The sequence below is a fragment of the Lathyrus oleraceus genome, chromosome 4, assembly GCF_024323335.1.
Source record: "Lathyrus oleraceus cultivar Zhongwan6 chromosome 4, CAAS_Psat_ZW6_1.0, whole genome shotgun sequence".
Taxonomy (NCBI): Eukaryota; Viridiplantae; Streptophyta; class Magnoliopsida; order Fabales; family Fabaceae; genus Lathyrus; species Lathyrus oleraceus.
Genome location: NC_066582.1, coordinates 252253064 through 252276863, shown reverse-complemented (window position 1 = coordinate 252276863; position 23800 = coordinate 252253064). Strand labels below are relative to the sequence as shown.

At 35.3% G+C, this 23800-nt stretch overlaps 2 protein-coding genes across 5 annotated transcripts; one reads left to right on the top strand and one right to left on the bottom strand.

The window, feature by feature from the left end:
* The first annotated feature begins 198 nt into the window (after positions 1–198).
* LOC127074920 (protein trichome birefringence-like 2) lies at positions 199–2676 on the top strand. Of its 4 annotated transcripts, none has more exons than XM_051016340.1 (6): positions 200–431; positions 543–940; positions 1041–1236; positions 1329–1519; positions 1782–1940; positions 2052–2676. In XM_051016340.1, the coding sequence occupies exons 1-6, from the start codon at positions 285–287 to the stop codon at positions 2392–2394; spliced, it is 1434 nt and encodes a 477-aa protein (XP_050872297.1). In that variant the 5' UTR covers positions 200–284; the 3' UTR covers positions 2395–2676. The 4 variants fall into 4 exon arrangements, with proteins under 4 accessions (XP_050872295.1, XP_050872297.1, XP_050872296.1 ...); XM_051016341.1 differs by having other exon boundaries at positions 204–431; positions 1044–1236; XM_051016338.1 differs by having other exon boundaries at positions 199–940.
* LOC127074919 (cysteine-rich receptor-like protein kinase 3) lies at positions 2509–5863 on the bottom strand. The gene is made up of 8 exons (XM_051016337.1): positions 4925–5863; positions 4505–4618; positions 4275–4414; positions 3983–4193; positions 3556–3790; positions 3272–3416; positions 2768–3093; positions 2509–2622 (listed from the first exon to the last, which is right to left on the bottom strand). Exons 1-8 carry the CDS (start codon positions 5700–5702, stop codon positions 2589–2591), a joined length of 1983 nt encoding a protein of 660 aa, XP_050872294.1. The 5' UTR covers positions 5703–5863; the 3' UTR covers positions 2509–2588.
* Positions 5864–23800: the final 17937 nt, after the last annotated feature.

Sequence of the window (23800 nt, the reverse complement as noted above, 5' to 3'; positions counted from 1 at the left end):
CTGGCGGTGCTAGGGTCATCACCGCCGCATGCTTACCGTTTGCAACAAAATCACTGACATAAAGTTTTCACTTTTACAACCATCTTTATATTTACAAAACTACCCATCATATGTTTAATAATTTTTGACGGAATTTAAGAGGTTGTCTTTGGCAATATACATGTGTTACTATTTGACATGGTAATGTAACAGTTGTCACACAATACTAGTTTCTTCAATAAGGACACACACACACACTACTCTCAACTTTGAACAACGACATATGATTCTTTTTCACAACATGCATGTTCTTTTTCACTATGGATTCTTATAGATTTTCATTCTCAGAACCATTTTTATCACACAGAAGAAAGCTTTTTTCTGAGTTTAGTTTATGTGTTGGAGCTTCTTTGCTTTTGTGTTCTCTTTTCTTTTTTAGTAATTCACTTAAGGTTCCTAAAAATTCAGTCTTTCTTTCTGTTTTCAATAGTTCTAACATAAACTCTTCATTTGTTTCACACCCTTTTTCTTTTGATAGTACTAATCACTCTTGTTTATCTCAGAATAATGCTTCTGAAGAAGGTAGTGTTGTTTTTGGTGGAACACTTGGTGACATGAAGAAGAACTCTAGTTTTATGAGTTCTAATGTGACCAATGGTGATTCATACAATGGAAATACTAGTGTTGTTGAGGTAAGGAATGAAGGGGATTTTGTTAGGGATAAGAATGTGAGTTTGATCACTCATAGTGATGATGACCAAATGGAGAATATTGAGGTTGGTTTTTTAGATGAAAAGTGTGATGTCTTTGATGGAAAATGGATAAGAGATTATTCAAAACCATATTATCCTTTAGGTTCTTGTCCCTTCATTGATAGAGATTTTAACTGTCACCTTAATGGGAGGATTGATCTTGAATATGTAAAATGGAAGTGGAAGCCAAATAAATGTCACATTCCAAGGTATGATTTTGATTAATGTTTCTCATTAGCAAGTTGAAAATGTTGTTATATTTTATTTGTTTTGGTTTGAAGATAATTATTGATGTTATATGATACGTAGCAGTTTGAATGCAACTGATTTTCTGGAGAGGTTACGCGGTCAGAGACTTGTTTTTGTTGGAGATTCATTGAACAGAAACATGTGGGAGTCCCTTGTTTGTATACTTCGACAAAACGTCCGGAACAAGAAACGTGTTTTTGAAATTTCGGGGAAAAGAGAATTTAAGAAGAAAGGTGTCTATGCTTTTAGATTTGAGGCAAGTTTCTTGTTTATGGATAATCTTTTGTCAACTGAGAATCTTGTAAAGGTATATGCTGCTAATAGAATTTATCTGGTTTGTTTTTTCAGGATTACAATTGTTCGGTTGATTTTGTTGCTTCACCGTTTCTCGTTAGAGAATCGAGTTTCAAAGGCAAAAATGGTTCATTTGAGACATTAAGATTGGATTTGATGGATCACACAACTACGAGGTATCAGGATGCTAATATTTTAGTCTTCAATACAGGCCATTGGTGGACACATGATAAAACATCAAAAGGGTAAGTTCATTTTCATTTTCAGCCCGTAACCTTTCAACGAAAATTTTCGAATAGAAAATCCGGTTTTGAAGTAAGAAGTTAAACTCACATGCCACAATAGCACAACGATTGATCACAAAAGTTTGGCTAATTGTGTCTACGTCTCTGAAAACATAGCGGTTTTTGTACCTTTCTTTTATGCAATGAATTTGTGTTACATAGTACATAGCTTTGTTTATGTACTAAGATGTCTGGTTTTGCTGTCATTTGATATTTGTCGCAGAGAAGATTATTACCAAGAAGGAAACCGTGTTCATCCAAGACTCAAAGCTTTGGACGCTTATACGAGAGCTTTAACCACTTGGGCTAAGTGGGTAGACCGAAAAATTAACGCCAACGAAACACAGGTTTTCTTTAGAGGATACTCATTTACACATTTCTGGTAATGTTATCTCTTGCATAGCTTCTGTTTTATAATTAACCGTAAAATTAGTTGTAAAATTAGTTGAAGCATCTTGTAACTGAAAATTATGCAAACTCTAATTCCTTCCAGGGGTGGACAATGGAACTCAGGAGGACAATGCCACAAAGAAACTGAACCGATATATAACGAAACATATTTACAAAAGTATCCTTCAAAAATGCGCGCGGTAGAGTATGTCATTGAAAAAATGAAAACCGAAGTGGTGTATATGAACATAAGTAGACTTACAGATTACAGAAAAGACGGACATCCTTCGGTATACCGGAAAGATTATAAGACAACGATGACGAAGAACCCTTCTTCGCTATACGAAGATTGCAGCCATTGGTGCTTGCCCGGCATACCTGATACTTGGAATGAATTGTTATATGTCTCTCTCTTAAAATATGGAAAGGGAACTTGGAAAGTCTGAGACTAGTTCCTTATAATCATTCCACATCCAGTTTGTATCTATAGTTTGATTAGAGTATGACAATTTTTCCCAATGATCCATGGGATTGTAAAATGTATACATGTGTGGTTTGAGAGTTTGAAACCAATGTGTGTAATATATACATATTCAATCAGTTGTAACAGCTGATAGATAGTTGATACTGGAGTGGCCCTTCAATTCGGAGGTTTAAGCAAGGACAATTCCATGCTGTTAATTGTAAAAACCATGCTTGTTCAGAATGAAAAAACTTGATTACAATAAGTTAGAATATACTTTATATGATAACTAACTTGTAACTACCTTAAACAATATTCAACTAATTCTAACAGAAAGAATACGGATTGCAACTCACCTAGGGTCAACCAAGCTTTCAGTCATTGAATCGCCTGAAGATTGAGTGTTGGATTGTGGAAGAAAATTATGTCGTCTTTGTGAAACGGATTTGCTGAGTTCAGAGCTACTCGAATAAATAAAGGGCGGTTGCGTTGGCTGAAGAATTTCATGATTGTTATTAATCATTTTAGCAACTACTGACATGGATGGTCTCAACTCTGCAGTTGCTTGTGCGCAAAGCAATCCTATCCGAAGCATTTGGCATGCTTCGTCGGCAGGAAAGTTTCCCTCTAGGATTGGATCAACTATATCAGAGAGCTTATTTGATCCATAAAGACTCCAAACCTTATGCAAAAGGAGAACAAAATTCAGCCAATAGAAGATGCAACAACAATGAAGATACTTGTGCTTATTAAAAGCATTGAATCAATGAAAGTAAATGGCTATAGAATGCTTGATGATATAGTTTGAAGGATAGAAATTGAATAAATGAAGTAAATGCCTTTAGAATGCTTGATGTTACCGTTTGAAGGATTGAAGATGAATTCAGAACATAGGAACTGTTTTTTTTGCCGGACACAATTTCAATAACTAGAACTCCGAAACTGTAAACATCTGCTTTCTCAGTCAATTTCCCGCGAATCACATACTCAGGAGCCATATAACCCCTAAACACGAACAACATAAATACAAAGTTAGTTGAATTGTACATGAAGCGTATAGTATATGCAATACATTTACCACAATAACAAAAGATTACACATACAAACATAATAAAATGCAGAATAGGCTAATGCAAGCGCTTACAGTGTTCCGGCGACAACAGTGCTTATGTGAGAATTGTCTTCTGGAAACAATCTAGCTAGTCCAAAATCGGCAATCTTGGGCGTGAAGTCATCCTCAAGAAGAATGTTGCTTAATTTTATATCTCTATGAATGATTCTCACATGTGATTCCTCATGAAGGTAAGCCAGGCCTTCTGCAATTCCCAATATGATCTTATGCCTCACTTCCCAACTAAGAGGTTGACAAATCCTTCTAACTGTGAACCATTCCAAATATAAACATTATAAGTGACTAAAGTTAATTTTTGAAGACCTAATTAGTGGTGAGATAGGTCAGACTCGGGCCTGAAATTTTTAAAATAGGTCAGACTCAAGCTTTATAAAGTTCGATCTTGTTTGGCCTGACATATTCTCACCCGTAGACCTAATATCAGATATAAAGTTACAACCAGATAGGTAATCGTAGAGGCTCTGGTTAGGCACATATTCATAAACAAGAAGGCTTTCAGGTCCTGTAATGCTGCATCCCAAAAGCTTGACAAGATTTTTGTGATCAATTCCGCTAATCAAATTAACCTCGTTGAAGAAATGATCCACCCATTGCGTCGAGTTAAAACTAAGTCTTTTAACGGCCACAGTTTTTCCGTCTGGCATAACTCCCTAAAATGAGCGAAGAAATCTATGAGCACTCAGAAACAATTAGGTTTTAAGAAGTTACAATAAGATAAGATCAGAATATACTTTATAAACTGAACCTGATCCTCCTTGTCCTAGTTTATTCTCATCATTGAAGTAATTTGTTGCTTTTTCAAGAATTTCATATGGAACATTTAGCTTGGATTTGTTCACTGTGTCCAAAAGTGTACCAAATTGTTTTCTCTCTATAGTTAAAAACAAAACAGCAATAAATAACTTTCAGTACTTGATTTTGGAAAAACTAATTTCAGTTTCTAAATATCAAACATTTCTACCTTTTCTTCTCCTCATTACATTCTTTCTTATAAAGAAAGCCATTGTTGCAGCAACCAAAAGAAGCGCCAAGACAGCAGAAGATGCAGCCAAAACTATAGCCATTTTTCGGTGTCCTAAAACATAGTAACACAGTTTCAAACTTCAATCATGTTTTTATCATAATATTGGTAATGGTTATAAATTGCAGTCACAATATTGCTGATATGGTAACTTCTACAACTACATCATACAGACCACAATTGCAGTGTCGTTTGACAGTGTTATGCACGCACGACAGACAATTTCCCCTATATAAGTATTTTCATCAAAACTAAAATTTCAAAATCAACACTTGGAAATTTCGACTAAACTAGATTACAATCGTGTGATTATGCAAACTTCATGGCTAATCCAAAAGAAGAAAACAAATCATAACTCACCATGATTTCCATCAACAAGATCATTAGTACTTGAATTGTTATAGAACTTATGTGGTGAATACCTCAAATAACAACCAGAATTCAAAGCCCTTCCATCTTCTTTCTTCCGACACGAAGAACCAATCCTAGTAACAGCATCTTCCAAACATCTACGACAGTTACTACCAGTAACAAACTTCCAACACTGAGCCAAACCATAAACCGTTACATTCTTTCTCTCAACAAACCCAACAGAAAACCCATCATTTTTTGGCGCCAACACGCTCAAATTCCTCACCAACTCCAAAACATTATCTTCATAAACATTATTCCTAGTTTCATTACTTCCACACACGGTCGCATCTTGAATACTAAAACTCTCGTTGAAGAAACTGTATTCATCGTACCGTATATAACAACCGTCAAACAACAATCTTCCTCCACGTGTACCTTTCTGAAACGGCAAACAGCTTAGGATCTGTGTTTTACACTGTGCGATACATATGTTACAATCTGATTGAGAGAGATCCTTTATGCACTCCCCGTAGGCGAAGACGGTGGCGTTTTGTGCTCCATTTGAAACGGCGGCGTATCCTTGTTTTGAGATTAGAGGAGTTAATGAGTCCATTGCCGAGAGGAAGTTTGAGATGAAGATTCTGCGGAATGACATTGAGGTTGCGGTTTTGTTTGTGCATAGTAAAAGAACTTTTGTTGCTCCTGGATCAGAAGAAAGTGTAGGTGATGCAAAATAGTAGCAAAAGAAGAGGAGAGTAAAATAAAAATATGGTGAAGAAGACATTGAAGTTGGAAATTGGAGTTGTTGTTGTTGTTGTTGGATAAGCACGGAATTGGAGAAGATGGTTGAAGTGGAGTGGGTGAGGGAAAGAAAAGAGTGTTTGAAAGTGTATCGTTTTGTTTGACCAAATATAATTGCATGATGGTTGAGAAATGAATGAATAAAATAATGTGTGGAGTATTTATGTCGACTGTGCATTGAGGTTGTGTTTGGTTGACCCGTGCAGAAAGATAAGTCATCATTTCATAGTGGCGATTGATGTCTATTTGTGGAAGCTTCGTCAATGTTTTTGACTTAGAAGTGAGCACGAGGTCGAGAAATATAACAAAAATATCATCCAACTTTGATAATTATTTGTGTGTTTTTTTTGGGTACTATATTGACTACGTTTGATTCTAGATTCTCTGTTCCTACTAGTACATATTGTTATGTTTCAGAAAAATGTATTTCTTTCAAAATTGTGTTTATTTATTTTGAAAAGATTTGGATTGAAAAAGTTAATTAATTATCAGAATTATTTTTAAAAAGATTTAATTGAATTTACTTGCAATAAAAGATTTATTTTGTTAAAGATTGAATTTGGTTGGATTTTGTTTGTATGCTAATGAGTCTTTTGTTTGGATTGTCATCTCTTTTTAAATATATTTAAAAAAATTTAATTTGTGAAGATCTGAAATGTCTTTAAATTTTAGATATGCATCTCTAGACTATTTCATGGAATACAACTCATTGGTTTTTAAGGTAAATATGACTTAAATTATTTTGAAAATGTATTTTTAGAATGTCTCCAAAAATATATTTTTGGAACTCACAAAAATACTAATACGAATAGTTTTTATGATTGGGATTGTTTTTTTTAAATATAATCTATTATGTCATCCTCTAGCTCTTCATATGTATCCGCTAGTAAACAATACACTTTAGACAAGTTCTTAAACATCTCTAAATCATGATTCCTTAAATATCGTTTAAAAGGATGTATAGTGTCTGGGATTTCATTGCATTTAAGGACTGTAAAAGGCAATTAAACATCAATATAAGATTATGCATCAATAGAAAGAAGTGGAATTAGTCCATGATAAAACAAAAGGAATGTTATGTTGGAAAGATACGTCACAAACCCATGGGAAAAATAGTTGTGTATGATACATGATATTGGTTTGTTTGAATCAGCATGATGTTTTTTTTTCCAGTTCGCATGGTTTTTCCGGCTGAATCAACATGATGTTTGCAGTTCGCATGGTTTTGCCAGCTGAATCAAAATGGTGTTGTTTATAGTTCGCATGGTTTTGCCTCCTGAATCAACATGATGTTGTTTGCAGTTCGCATGATTTTTCCAGCTGAATCAGCATGATGTTTTTTTTCAGTTCGCATGATTTTTCCAGCTGAATCAGCATGATGTTTTTTTTTCAGTTCGCATGGTTTTTCCAGCTGAATCAACATGATGTTTGCAGTTCGCATGATTTTGCCAGCTGAATCAAAATGGTGTTATTTGTAGTTCGCATGGTTTTGCCTGCTGAATCAGTATGATGTTGTTTGCAGTTCGCATGGTTTTTCTAGCTGAATCAGCATGATGTTGTTTGCAGTTCGCATGGTTTTTCCAGCTGAATCAGCATGATGTGTTGTTTGCAGTTCGCATGGTTTTTCCAATTGAATCAACATGATGTTGTTTGCAGATCGCATGGTTTACAAATAAAAAATAGTTCACAAATCTATGACACACTCTCACAAATACAAGTTTTTTTTTAATTTTGGAAATACATTTCCGAAATATTTTAAAGAATTAAAATAAGGTGTGGCTCAAAAAAGAATGAGTTGCGTTGCATCAGGTGCGTCCAGAGATGCATCTTCAGAATTTTATGGACATTTTTGGATTTTCACATGGTGTCTAAGTAATATATAGGGTGCATTAAATTTTTTTCAATATATCTAAAAAGAGTATGCTAATGGCCTTTTGTGACAGACAAACATATTTAGAAAGAGTATCCACACAGCCTGAAAGTTAGCTGTTTGCATTTTCTAGCATGTCTTACTTGTGTAAAACTTTATTCTTTGTTATTCTTTTCTACTCAAGAACGATAAAGTTTTTGGATTATACTTGTGATTTTTGTCACGTCCTAAATATTGTTTTTAAAAAAACAATTGGGAGTGTTTGAGTTTAACTCAAATGTCGGAGGAGGTTGAGTTAAAATTGACATGTAGTATTAGCAAAAAGATACTAAATTTAGAGAGTTCATATGAGACCGCCATATACTATTTACTACTTATAACTAATGAATTTCATTTCCCTTGGCTACAACCCACCAAATGTATGTGACAACTGTTAAACACGTGACTTCATACAAGAGAAATGGGTGAATTGTGGAAGTTTGAAAATCGTTGATTTAAAGAAAAATTATTTTTTAAATCAAAATTATTTTTTAAATCAAAATTTGAAAATATTTTATAAAATCTTTGAATAAATATGCAGAGGAAATTCAAATAAGAAATTAAGTCAAAAATAAAAGATATAAGGAAATAGAGATGACATCGGAGATTTATAGAGGTTTAGTTTAATGACGTGACTCTCCCCTAGAATTAATCTTAAGAGTATCCACCTATTTACCCCTAAATTTGGTAAACAAACACTAGTCTCTTTGAAAAATGTTTACTTGAAGGATCAACAAGTGAATCCTAGGACACAGTGCTTAAATTCTCCATAAAAGATATTTGATTGTGTTTCAATGGTAAAAGAACTTCTCATTTTGCAGAAAGGTAAAAACTGAACTTGTAAAAGTAAAGAAATAAAGGGATTTCGACGAGATCAAAATCCTTGCAAAAAGTGAAGACGAAAAATAAATGAATTTTTGGGCAATAAAGGTAAAGAACACAAAATATAAGAAATTGTATCAAATATGTAATACATTCTCTTAGTAACTTGTTTCTCTCTATCGCTTGGGTACTTTGAGTATTTGAGTATTTTTATATTGAAATTGCCACCCCGAATCCTAATACTAGAACCCTTGTTTATAGTAATACATAAATAGCTGTTTATAACAGCTATAATCCTACTAATTGACACATATCGATTTTCTTGATTTCGACTTCACTTGCCTATCTCCACATGTCATCGTTATATGGATAAGACTCTCAGACAGCTACTTGATCAGGTTGCAATGTTTCACTCCAACTACTTGATCAGACTTCTGATCTGCACCTTCCATTAAAAATAAAGAAGATTATATCACTTGGCCAGATAAAATGGAAACTAAGAAAGCCAATATTTGGAAAGAACAAGGTCTTTGTGACCTGATTCAAGTATCGAAGTCTGGCTCTCCCTATTGCTAAAATATGTTAGTTGCTTCATTGTACTTTTGGAAGAGTACGACAAATACCTTTCAAATGCCTTGTGGGATGATAAAACCCACCTTATTCGATGTGGAAGCCATTAATGGCCTTCGCCTAACTAGCAAAGTTTTCGACCCCACTGTGATGGATGAAGACACTATTGACTTCGACAAAAAACGTATTAGCTTTGCCAAATTCATCAATTATTACCATGATACCACAACTGGTGAAGTATCAGATAAGGAATACATAACTTTTTTCACCATGTGGTTATCCCGTTTTATTTTTTGATGAAAATCCTTGAAGGTGGCCAAAAAGTTCATGACTTTCACCAATCATCCGCATAATGGTCGAAACGTTGGTTTAAGCCAATTAATACTAGCCTTTCTTTATGAAGCCTTAGCATTAGCCACTTACTCCATGAAAAACCTTGTCCCATGATGGAAGTCCGTCATTGCATATAATTAGGCGAAGAATCGGTGAAAAACAAGCGAAAGGTGAGCCAAAAGGAAGAAGAAAGACCTAAGAATGAGTGAAAAATAACCAAGTATAGAAGAATGGGACTTAGTGAAAATTATGGTGAAAAAAGTGTTTTTTAACGCAAATACTGGAATAATCACGCGCACCAACATGCAGCATCACGTGCATGATAGAGATGTATGAGTTACATCGCACGCGATGCATCTATAATGCGCACGTTGGCACTTTCCTAGGCTTTTTTCTGACGCGTTATGACCTATTATGACTCTTTTTAAGGGGATTCTCAACAATTTGATAAGGGTTACAAATTTTGGAGACTGAAGCACGATTTGGAGAGAACAAGTGGTGATTTTTAGAGCATTTGAATCCATTAGAGGCCATCTCTTCAAGGGACTTCTTATGTTATTTTCATCTATCAATTGTGGTATTATTTTTTGAACAATAAGTTTCTAAGCTCCTCTAGGTTAGGTTGTATTATGACGAACCTTATTCAATCTTGTTGGAATTATATATTTGTTTGAAGTTGTACGAATCCTTTGAATTATAATCTTATTCAGTTGTTTCTTAATCTTAATGCTTTTTATTTGAGATAATCTGTTAATCTGATATTTGACACATATGGATTACTAAACCTTAACCTACGTGTTGGGCCTAGGGCAACTGTTCTACTTACGATGATTGAATAGGGATAGGAGACCCCGAGTAGTGGTATAAAGAATTAACATTTTGTACATAGTCTAATCCCGCTTACGTTGGTGGACTAGGAATAAGAAGTTCCGAGTAGTGATTAATGAGTTATTTCGTGAGGGATCAGTTATAATAGTTTTATTAATTCACCGTAAGATTATAAGGATAAGATCATTCATACAAGGCATCATACATCAACAAGAGAGGACAATAGGATTCGATACACAACCTAACTGTCTTAATATTTCTATTTTAAACTCGTAGTTTGTTTTTGTTCTGAGACCTGACCCCCCTCCATTTACTATTTTCCTTTACATTGCACAATTGTTGGCTTGTTCGAACACAATCCTTGTGGATTCGATCTTTTATTACTGCGATGCTATCGATAAACTTGCCGAGAAGTCATCAAGTTTTTGGCACCGTTGTCGGGGACTGTTGATATTTCAACATGGCGACGTTTGTGCAATTTTTATTTTTAGTATTTTTAATTTTTATTTCATTTTTGTATTTATCATAGTGCTATTGAGGTATTTTCTATTTGGGTATGCACAGTTCAAGATCAATATTAATTCCATTTGATCGAGAAATAGAAAGAACCATACGTGCTCTCAGAAAAGCGGTTAGAGAAGTGACGTGTCGGAAAAAAATTGAGATTAAGCTATTGATTAACTTAACTCATAAAGGCAAGAGTCGCCACCAAACTTTATTATTTCCAAAGGGAAATAGGAAAAAGGTCGAACAAAACCCACAAAAAGGTAACACAAAAGAGAAATCTGGATACGGAGGTTGGTTATGCAATGGGAAGGTATTAGCACCCCTCACATCTACGGTACTCCATAGGAACCACTTGCAAATATGTGTTTATTAAAAAGTTGAGTTGTTTGTTGATTGATTTTTATTTGAAAAGACATTTTGTCGTATTCGAGTGGGAAATCTCAGCTTACTACCCACAAGTATGAGGAAATGAGCATTTGCATCATCTTGATATGGATAACTTTTACTTGGACCTTATCACAAGCACGTCTCATAATTCAAGTGAAAAATGTCAATCATTTCTCAATATATTGTAGAATTATAATGGTTTGCATCACTACAAAAATAGACTAATATCCAATCTTTTAAAGAAAAAAAGGCTCTTAAAGAAAAATGCGCAGACACACAAAAAGAAGTTTGATGAGGTTTGTCTTTTTTAGAAGTTTATGAAAGAAGGTTTAAGTATGCTTGAGTATTTTAGCATTTATTAAGAAAAAGATTTTCTGGATCACTTGACAAAGTCAAGGTTTATTAAGAAAATGTGTGAACTTTAAAAATAAGAAGTTTTTGAAATAGGGAGAAGTTTTGAAAATTGGAGAAGTGGGAGGGAGAAGAAGAGACTATCCTAAAGAATAAAGTAAATGACATGAAATAAAAGGTTTCATTATAAGGTAGCCCAAGAGAAATCCTGTGTGTGTGCAAGTGTACTAACCATAAGATGGAGCAAGCATTTGACATTGGTCAAACAAACATTCATTTCCCTTTGGATTAAGACACAAGATGAATAAGCACATGATCAGATGAATACCAAAAGGTTTAGATGAGCAATAAAACCACAAGGTCTCAAAGAACATCCAAGTCATGCATTGAAGATCAAAGGATTCTGAGGGATCACAAGGTATCACATGAATCAAGGTGTTTGATAAACTCCAAGCAAAGGAAAAGTACTAAGTCCTAAGGTCCAAAGTCCAAAATAATCCTTAAGCAAGGGATAGTAACACAAAGTCCATAAGATCAGATTAAAGTTTTTGGGTCTTAACCATTTTTTTATCATAATTTTGTTCTTTTTGAAATAAGAAGATAATAAGAAACATAAAGTGAAAGGACAAGAATATAAATGACATAAATGTAAAAAGCATAAATGTAAAGAGCATAAAGGTAAAGTTAGGTGTTAGATGTTAGATATTATATGTTAGATCTTGAGGCAAGCAATGTATGTGGCAATAATGTTAGAGTATTGATATAAAGTCAAACTCTCAAGGCATGAAGCATAATTGTTTCAAAACTCAAAAAGGAAAGAAGAGAGCAAGAGGCAATATGAAATAAAGCTCAAGTGTTTAACTTAGGATCCAATATCAAACAAGTCAAAGGACCCAAACATATGACACAACTTAGGGATGATCTATCACTAACTCAAAGTGGCAAAAATATGATCAAATGTTCATCTATCAACATATTGAATTAGAGAAGATTGAATCAACCTAAAAGTCCATCTATGGATGACTTGAAATGTATAGGCATTAATCAACCAAAACAACAACTCAAGCTCAAAAATCAAGTTGTACAAAAAATAATCAAAAAAAGGTTTAAAATTGAATAAAAAGGGAAAGTAAAGAGGAAATTCAAATCAAGCATCAAAACATAAAAGGAATGGTTGACACAATTAGAGAAAGTTAAGAAGAATACAAGTAATTAGATCTCAAAAGTTGGATCTCAAAATGTTTGAAAATGATCAAAAAATTAATTAAAAATAAAAATTAACAAGAAAACTGAAACAAAATATTAAGAAATACAAAAATGATTTTTAAAACTATGAAAAAATATGTGAGATGCAAAATATTTTTAGAAACTTTGTGCAAAAATAAGTCAAATGGATTAAAAATGAGTGAGAAATTATTGACCCTAACGACTATTGACCAACAGGTCGACCATGCTCTGATACCACTAATGTAACACCCCTTTTTCTACCCCAAAATACTTAACATATAATCAGAGTAAATAAGCACGCATATAAACAAAAGGGCGTCACATCGACGTTTTCAAAAAATAAAAGCTTTCAAAAACCAAACATCATTCATCATCAATATACAATACACCTGGTCATTTAAAATAACACATTTCAATTATCATGAATATTCAAGCATTTGCGTTCGCAGCGGAAATAACGAATATCCATGCATTTCATCAAATGATCCATGTCCCATACCATGATCATCTCTCAATAATCTCTTCAATTAAACATGTTCACAATTAATAACATAAAACGTATCCAAATTAGATATGAGTTCCATACTACCAATCTACACAGTGTTACCCGTGTAAAGGTAACATTCAAACAAAAAGGGTGAGAATTCAAATCATTATGAAGAAGTATTAATCAAGCACAATGATTAAATCAACAATTAAAGGAATTCGTCACACTTCACATAACCATGTAAATAATATTAAACAACATTTATTTCACATGTTTCAAGCACACATAAAACTCAAGGAGTATAATATTCAAATCCAATATTATATTCTCAAATATACACATAACTACAATTATCACATAATCACATATTCAGTCAAGTTATGTATCCAAACATCACCAAATTCAATTACCATATCTCATACACACATCACAATCACATCAATCCAAATATTCAATTATCACATAACTCCAAACATCATCAAATTCAATTACCATATCTCATACACACATCACAATCACATCAATGCAAACATTCAATTATCACATAACTCTAGTGTGACTCAATGCATGACATGTGACTCTATGCATGTGGTACCATAATGTGAACCCAACGTTTCACCGCTTGCCGATTCAATATCTAGAATCCAAGCCACGCTTCCGATCCGGACAAGATCAAAGCAACTACCCCTATTTCCAATTAAGGATCAACGTCTGCTACGTCTGTTTCCAATGAAGGATCACCGCTTACTACCTCGCCTATTTCCAATTAAGGATCAACGAGTGCTACATCTACCTCGCCTATTTCCAATTAAGGATCAACGAATGCTACATCTACCTCGCCTATTTCCAATTAAGGATCAACGAGTGCTACATCTACCTCGCCTATTTCCAATTAAGGATCAACGAGTGCTACATGTGAACCCACAGTTTCACCACTTCCACAATGAAGTCGACCATGCTATGAATGAATGCACACATACCAACACATATGCAATTAAGATCATCTCTACCATCTTAACATTCCACATATCACCATAATTCAACTCTATGAATTATCCACCAATGGTACATATACACATTCATAACAATATATCATCCACAATCCACCAATGGTACATATACACATTCAAAACAATATATCATTCACAATCCACCAATGATACATATACACATTCAAAACAATATATCATTCACAATCCACCAATGGTACATATACACATTCATAACAATTACACGATTCACATAATATGCAATTAAAATCATCTCTACTATCTTAACATTCCACATATCACCATATATAAACTAATTATCAAATACGCACAGTTAGATTTCATCCGAAACGAATGCAGCATTTAAAATCTTAATTTTTCAATTTTTTACAGCAAGTAACCGGTTAACACTCGGTGAGTAACCCGTTACTGGAAAACAGAATTAACAGATTTTTAAGCAAGTAACCGGTTAACGCTCGGTGAGTAACCGGTTACTGGAAAACAGAATGCAGAAATTCAAGCAAGAAACCGATTAACGCTTGGTGGGTAACCCGTTACTGTAAAACAGCATGTATAATTTTCTGCGTTTTTTATCGTTGGAGGACTTTCGGACCTCTGATTTCGATTCCGTAAAAAGCTACGCGTTCAGAAAATCATGACTCATGCAATACTATAAATATATAACAGTTTTAACAAAATCAAATCACCATAATTTAAGAACATTCATCAAAACCTAACATTCCAAAACCATGCAATTTTAAGGATTTCAACCTAAATATGTTCCTACCCATCGACCCGATCATACTAACCCATAATAATAAGGATTCCCCCCTTACCTCTTCAATTTGATGGAAACCCTAACTTCCCTTTACTTTTCCTCTTCTCCTTACTCTTCCTCTTCCCTTTCTCTATTTTTGTCAACTGATCAAATGAATCTCAATCTCCTCCTCCTCTTACTATTTATATTAGTATTCTATTTGGGCTTAAATCATGATATATCTCTAATTTAATTACTAGGCCCAATAAAACCTAATATTTAAATATCTCTCTTTAATTCAAATAAATTAAACCACTCACTATGCACACCAAGTTAATTAATTCAATTATTTTAATTATATCTCATATCAACTAAATAATTAATTAATACACCAATTCAATTAATATAATCAATCATCATACTACCTAACAACCAATTAATTAATTAACACTCCAAATAATCAAATAAAATATAATAATAATAATATAAGAAATAATTACTAAAATTGGGTTGTTAAAACTCTCCCCCACTTAAAAGATTTTCGTCCTCGAAAATTCACCTCAAACGAACAACTCCGGATACGATTCCCTCATCTTATCCTCGAGTTCCCAAGTAATATTGTCATTGGTGACTCCGCCCCATATCACTTTCACCAAAGCAATTTCCTTACCATGAAGCTTCTTCACTTCTCGATCTTCTCTAATCTCGTCACGTAAGCTTCAACATACCAAGCTTAACACACGAAGACGTCGCTTCACAAACCAATCTTCCTTAGCACCAACCTCGGGAAAATAACCGTCTTCTCGAAACAATTGATATACACCCGATTAAATTCTAACTAACACCATCCTCGAATCCGACCTCACTTCGGGTTCAGGAAAGCACAACATCCTCAAAACAGGTTAACTGGCCCACTGCACTCTTGCATGCGACCACATAATGTCCAAGCTCGATACAATTGGAACATCCAAGAGAAGCAGACACTTCTCCCCCACTTATTTCATTCTCAACCTGCAATGGAGAATAAAACAAGCATCGACAGTGTTCTCACACCCATGTCGCATACTAGGGAACAAACCTAATTAAACAACCTGGCCGGACAGACCAACCTGTTCTGATACCACTAATGTATCAGACAAACAGTATCGATCGTGTCAGATACACGAATCAAATACAACGGGATGGAAAACCCTAACGACTATTGACCAACTGGTCGACCATGCTCTGATACCACTAATCTAACACCCCTTTTTCTACCCCAAAATACTTAACATATAATCAGAGTAAATAAGCACGCATATAAACAAAAGGGCGTCACATCGACGTTTTCAAAAACTAAAAGCTTTCAAAAACCAAACATAATTCATCATCAATATACAATACACCTGGTCATTTGAAATAACACATTTCAATTATCATGAATATTCAAGCATATGCGTTCGCAGCGGAAATAACGAATATCCATGCATTTCATCAAATGATCCATGTCCCATACCATGATCATCTCTCAATAATCTCTTCAATTAAACATGTTCACAATTAATAACATAAAACATATCCAAATCAGATATGAGTTCCATGCTACCAATCTACCCAGTGTTACATGACCAGAGCATTGACTCACTACTTAGTCTCTAAACGAAGTACCGCAGCTCTCCAGCTAATCTCGAGTGAGCTACCGTCCACTTACTTCAGCGATACTACTCTTGAGTATCTGCGCGATACCCATGTAAAGGTAACATTCAAACAGAAAGGGTGAGAATTCAAATCATTATGAAGAAGTATTAATCAAGCACAATGATTAAATCAACAATTAAAGGAATTCGTCACACTTCATATAACCATGTAAATAATATTAAACAACATTTATTTGACATGTTTCAAGCACACATAAAACTCAAGGAGTATAATATTCAAATCCAATATTATATTCTCAAATATACACATAACTACAATTATCACATAATCACATATTCAGTCAAGTTATGTATCCAAACATCACCAAATTCAATTACCATATCTCATACACACATCACAATCACATCAATGCAAACATTCAATTATCACATAACTCCAAACATCATCAAATTCAATTACCATATCTCATACACACATCACAATCACATCAATGCAAACATTCAATTATCACATAACTCTAGTGTGACTCAATGCATGACATGTGACTCTATGCATGTGGTACCATAATGTGAACCCAACGTTTCACCGCTTGCCGATTCAATATCTAGAATCCAAGCCACGCTTACGATCCGGACAAGATCAAAGCAACTACGCCTATTTCCAATTAAGGATCAACGTCTGCTACGTCTGTTTCCAATGAAGGATCACCGCTTACTACCTCGCCTATTTCCAATTAAGGATCAACGAGTGCTACATCTACCTCGCCTATTTCCAATTAAGGATCAACGAGTGCTACATCTACCTCGCCTATTTCCAATTAAGGATCAACGAGTGCTACATCTACCTCGCCTATTTCCAATTAAGGATCAACGAGTGCTACATGTGAACCCACAGTTTCACCACTTCCACAATGAAGTCGACCATGCTATGAATGAATGCACACATACCAACACATATGCAATTAAGATCATCTCTACCATCTTAACATTCCACATATCACCATAATTTAACTCTATGAAGTATCCATCAATGGTACATATACACATTCATAACAATATATCATCCACAATCCACCAATGGTACATATACACATTCAAAACAATATATCATTCACAATCCACCAATGATACATATACACATTCAAAACAATATATCATTCACAATCCACCAATGGTACGTATACACATTCATAACAATTACACGATTCACATAATATGCAATTAAGATCATCTCTACTATCTTAACATTCCACATATCACCATATATAAACTAATTATCAAATACGCACAGTTAGATTTCATCCAAAACGAATGCAACATTTAAAATCTTAATTTTTCATTTTTTTACAGCAAGTAACCGGTTAACACTCGGTGAGTAACCCGTTACTGGAAAACAGAATTAACAGATTTTTAAGCAAGTAACCGGTTAACGCTCGGTGAGTAACCAGTTACTGGAAAACAGAATGCAGAAATTCAAGCAAGTAACCGATTAATGCTTGGTGGGTAACCCGTTACTGTAAAACAGCATGTATAATTTTCTGCATTTTTCATCGTTGGAGGACTTTCGGACCTCTGATTTCGATTCCGTAAAAAGCTACACGTTCAGAAAATCATGACTCATGCAATACTATAAATATATAACAGTTTTAACAAAATCAAATCACCATAATTTAAGAACACTCATCAAAACCTAACATTCCAAAACCATGCAATTTTAAGGATTTCAATCTAAATATGTTCCTACCCATCGACCCGATCATACTAACCCATAATAATAAGGATTCCCCCCTTACCTCTTCAATTTGATGGAAACCCTAGCTTCTCTTTACTTTTCCTCTTCTCCTTACTCTTCCTCTTCCCTTTCTCTGTTTTTGTCAACTGATCAAATGAATCCCAATCTCCTCCTCCTCTTACTATTTATATTAGTATTCTATTTGGGCTTAAATCATGATATATCTCTAATTTAATTACTAGGCCCAATAAAACCTAATATTTAAATATCTCTCTTTAATTCAAATAAATTAAACCACTCACTATGCACACCAAGTTAATTAATTCAATTATTTTAATTATATCTCATATCAACTAAATAATTAATTAATACACCAATTCAATTAATATAATCAATCATCATACTACCTAACAACCAATTAATTAATTAACACTCCAAATAATCAAATAAAATATAATAATAATAATATAAGAAATAATTACTAAAATTGGGTTGTTAAAACTCTCCCCCACTTAAAAGATTTTCGTCCTCGAAAATTCACCTCAAACGAACAACTCCGGATACGATTCCCTCATCTTATCCTCGAGTTCCCAAGTAATATTGTCATTGGTGACTCCGCCCCATATCACTTTCACCAAAGCAATTTCCTTACCACGAAGCTTCTTCACTTCTCGATCTTCTCTAATCTCGTCACGTAAGCTTCAACATACCAAGCTTAACACACGAAGACGTCGCTTCACAAACCAATCTTCCTTAGCACCAACCTCGGGAAAATAACCGTCTTCTCGAAACAATTGATATACACCCGATTAAATTCTAACTAACACCATCCTCGAATCCGACCTCACTTCGGGTTCAGGAAAGCACAACATCCTCACAACAGGTTAACTGGCCCACTGCACTCTTGCATGTGACCACATAATGTCCAAGCTCGATACAATTGGAACATCCAAGAGAAGTAGACACTTCTCCCCCACTTATTTCATTCTCAACCTGAAATGGAGAATAAAACAAGCATCGACAGTGTTCTCACACCCATGTCGCATACTATGGAACAAACCTAATTAAACAACCTGGCCGGACGGACCAACCTGTTCTGATACCACTAATGTATCAGACAAACAGTATCGATCGTGTCAGATACACGAATCAAATACAACGGGATGGAAAACCCTAACGACTATTGACCAACTGGTCGACCATGCTCTGATACCACTAATCTAACACCCCTTTTTCTACCCCAAAATACTTAACATATAATCAGAGTAAATAAGCACGCATATAAACAAAAGGGCGTCACATCGACGTTTTCAAAAACTAAAAGCTTTCAAAAACCAAACATCATTCATCATCAATATACAATACACCTGGTCATTTAAAATAACACATTTCAATTATCATGAATATTCAAGCATATGCGTTCGCAGCGGAAATAACGAATATCCATGCATTTCATCAAATGATCCATGTCCCATACCATGATCATCTCTCAATAATTTCTTCAATTAAACATGTTCACAATTAATAACATAAAACATATCCAAATCAGATATGAGTTCCATACTACCAATCTACCCAGTGTTACATGACCAGAGCATTGACTCACTACTTAGTCTCTAAATGAAGTACCGCAGCTCTCCAGCTAATCTCGAGTGAGCTACCGTCCACTTACTTCAGCGATACTACTCCTGAGTATCTGCGCGATACCCATGTAAAGGTAACATTCAAACAGAAAGGGTGAGAATTCAAATCATTATGAAGAAGTATTAATCAAGCACAATGATTAAATCAACAATTAAAGGAATTCGTCACACTTCATATAACCATGTAAATAATATTAAACAACATTTATTTGACATGTTTCAAGCACACATAAAACTCAAGGAGTATAATATTCAAATCCAATATTATATTCTCAAATATACACATAACTACAATTATCACATAATCACATATTCAGTCAAGTTATGTATCCAAACATCACCAAATTCAATTACCATATCTCATACACACATCACAATCACATCAATGCAAACATTCAATTATCACATAACTCCAAACATCATCAAATTCAATTACCATATCTCATACACACGTCACAATCACATCAATGCAAACATTCAATTATCACATAACTCTATTGTGACTCAATGCATGACATGTGACTCTATGCATGTGGTACCATAATGTGAACCCAACGTTTCACCGCTTGCCGATTCAATATCTAGAATCCAAGCCACGCTTCCGATCCGGACAAGATCAAAGCAACTACGCCTATTTCTAATTAAGGATCAACGTCTGCTACGTCTGTTTCAAATGAAGGATCACCGTTTACTACCTCGCCTATTTCCAATGAAGGATCAACGAGTGCTACATCTACCTCGCCTATTTCCAATTAAGGATCAACGAGTGCTACATGTGAGCCCACAGTTTCACCACTTCCACAATGAAGTCGACCATGCTATTAATGAATGCACACATACCAACACATATGCAATTAAGATCATCTCTACCATCTTAACATTCCACATATCACCATAATTCAACTCTATGAATTATCCACCAATGGTACATATACACATTCATAACAATATATCATCCACAATCCACCAATGGTACATATTGTTAGATACCCAAAAGTGCTTATTTAAGCTATCAAATATGGGCATCTTTCACTCCATTTCCTTGCTAAAGTGTTCAAAACCACCTTTATTTTAGATGAATTGCAATACAATGATAAACGATCTTGGTACCTTTGATTTGTGTGTTATTGTGCAGGAATTAGGCATGAAATAATAGAAAATGAAGGCACAAGAAAGTTGGCAAAGGGACCAAAAAAAGGATGCATTCATCAGCTTGCTCTCTAGGCGAGGGCTGTGGCGAAGAGCTCGCTAGGCCAGCACCCAGCGAAGACCCAGCGAGCAGCTCCAGTATTTTACAGTAGCAAACATCAACAAACTCGCTAGGCGAGCAGCCAGCGAAGGTGGTAGCGAACACGTCCAGACTTGGTCAAAAGCGCAGCCAGCACTCACTCGCTAGGCGAGCCATTAGCGAGCTCCCAGCGAGCAATTATAGTAGCAAAACCTCTTAAGCTCGTTGGAGCGAAGGTTGAAGCGTGGGCTTCGCCTAGCGAAGGTTTTGTTCGCCTAGCGAACATGCAAATCTGGCAAATGATATTTCTTTAGGCGCAGGTGCCTCATTTTGGGGCTCGCTAGGCGAGCCATTCTACTCGCCTAGCGAGCATGACAGCTCTGTAGCAGCATTATAAGTAGCAGGGGCTACTTTTTGAAGCCATACTTTACACTTCCATACTTTTGTACTTTTGAGATATTTTTCCAGCATTGCTCTAGAGATACTTTGTGACCTAGAAATCATTTCTCTTCATCTCTTAACAATCTTTCACAAAAAGAAGGTGGATTCCCATCCAATCTCGATTATTCGACTCGGATGTTGATCAACCTTCTTTCGAAACTTGTTGACCAAGCTACCATGAAAATGAGTAGCTAAGTTCTTCATTTTGTCAAGGTTAGATGTAGATGGTCATAAGCTTTGTGTGTATATGAGATGATCTTCATTTGTAAACTCTTTAATGATGAATATATGGTGAAAACTTTGTTTTATTGAAAACTCTTTGTGTTGGTTTATGATCGAGAGATGTTTACCAACTCTTTACCTAGGTTTTCATCCAATCTTGTTTGTTAGCTAGAGATAGTAATGAATGATTTTGTTCACCATAAGGTTGAACCAAAAAGTTGTTATTTTGATAGATTGTGTTAGAGATAAACAATGGATCAAAATGGGAAAACTCACAATGTGTGTTAGAGATAAACAGATTGGGAGGACTTTGTGAAATAGTTTATCATCTAAAGGAGTTTATAAGTTTTGTTGATTGAACATATACATGCAAAGTGATCGTCGAACCCTAACTTTGGCAATATTTCTCAAATATTAAAATCAAATCTTTTACCATAATTTCTTACACTTTTATGCAAGATACCGTGACTAAAACCAAAAACCATTGTTACCTTAAGCTAATAATTAAAACAACTGTCGAAAGGCGGTGATATCTCACAATCCCTGTGGAGACGATAACAAAAACCCGACACTTAAAATTACAATCAACACATATACACATTCAAAACAGTATATCATTCACAATCCACCAATGGTACATATACACATTCAAAACAATATATCATTCACAATCCACCAATGGTACGTATACACATTCATAACAATTACACGATTCACATAATATGCAATTAAGATCATCTCTACTATCTTAACATTTCACATATAACTCTGAACTCCAGAACTCACACACACTCTCTCACTTTGCATCTCACTCACAACCCCACCTGTTACATTGCAACCATCATTGTGCATTCTAACTTCTACAGATCTCAAACCAGGTTTGCCCCTTCTCATTACTTTATGCTTTCACATTGTAAATTTCTGTAGTATATGTCGTTTAGGGTGAATTTGGGGGAATGAGTGCATTAGGTTTTGCATGTGGGTGTAGATTTGCATGTACCTTAGAACGATGCTTTTCATGATAAATCATTTTGTTCTGAAATAGATACCATGAGACCTTGGGTTTTTCTGAAATTTCAGTGTAAACATTGCAGAACCCAAAAACCCGTAAGATTCGCTAGCAACTCGCTAGGCGAATCAGTGGCGAGCATTCGCTGCCACTTCGCTAGGCGAACCTGTAGCGAAGCTTCGCTAGGTTCTCGCTAGGCGAAGCAGCAGCGACCATGACAGTAGTTGGAATTCTGTTTTGCTTTCTAATCTGTTTTGTGTTTGCGTTGTTTCCTTTCTATGTATTTGCAGATGGAATCCAGGTCCGGCGCTTCGAAAAAGAGAAAGGGCGGGAACACTTCCCGTCCCGTACCAATACAATTCGACGCTGACAAATTTGTCGGGCCAAAGCAAGCAGCAAGATATGTTGCTTTGGAAAAGCGAAAGATTTTGCCGGAAAAGAGATTTATAATCAACCCTGAAGGCACGTACCGAACATTCGCCGGTTTGATTAACAGCAAAAAGTGGGACCGGTTGATATCCCCCTTGGAGCATTATGACATCGCAACAGTGCGTGAGTTCTACGCTAACGCACTGCCGAACGACGACGAGCCATTCACATGGACGTCTAGAGTGTCCGGCCGTCCTGTTGCGTTCGATCGGGATGCAATTAACCGTGTCCTGGGTGAACCGCTCCATCTGGGAGCCAATGAGAGAGACACTTACCATAGAGATTTAAGGCTTCACCGGGATACCGATTCAATTTTTGTTGCCCTGCTTTTGGAAGGGAAATCAGTTGAGCTGAACCCATCTGGGGTTCCGATGAGATACCATAGGGAGGACATGATTCCCTTGGCTCAACTGATCCTTGTGTTGGTTCTTACAAACATTAAACCCAAGTCTCATACTTCTACCGTGCCGATCCCAGTGGCACACTTGGTTCACTGCATCCTCACGAATATCCAGATTGATGTGGCGAGGATTATTGCTTTGGAGTTGAAGTCCGTGATTGAAAGCGGGCTAA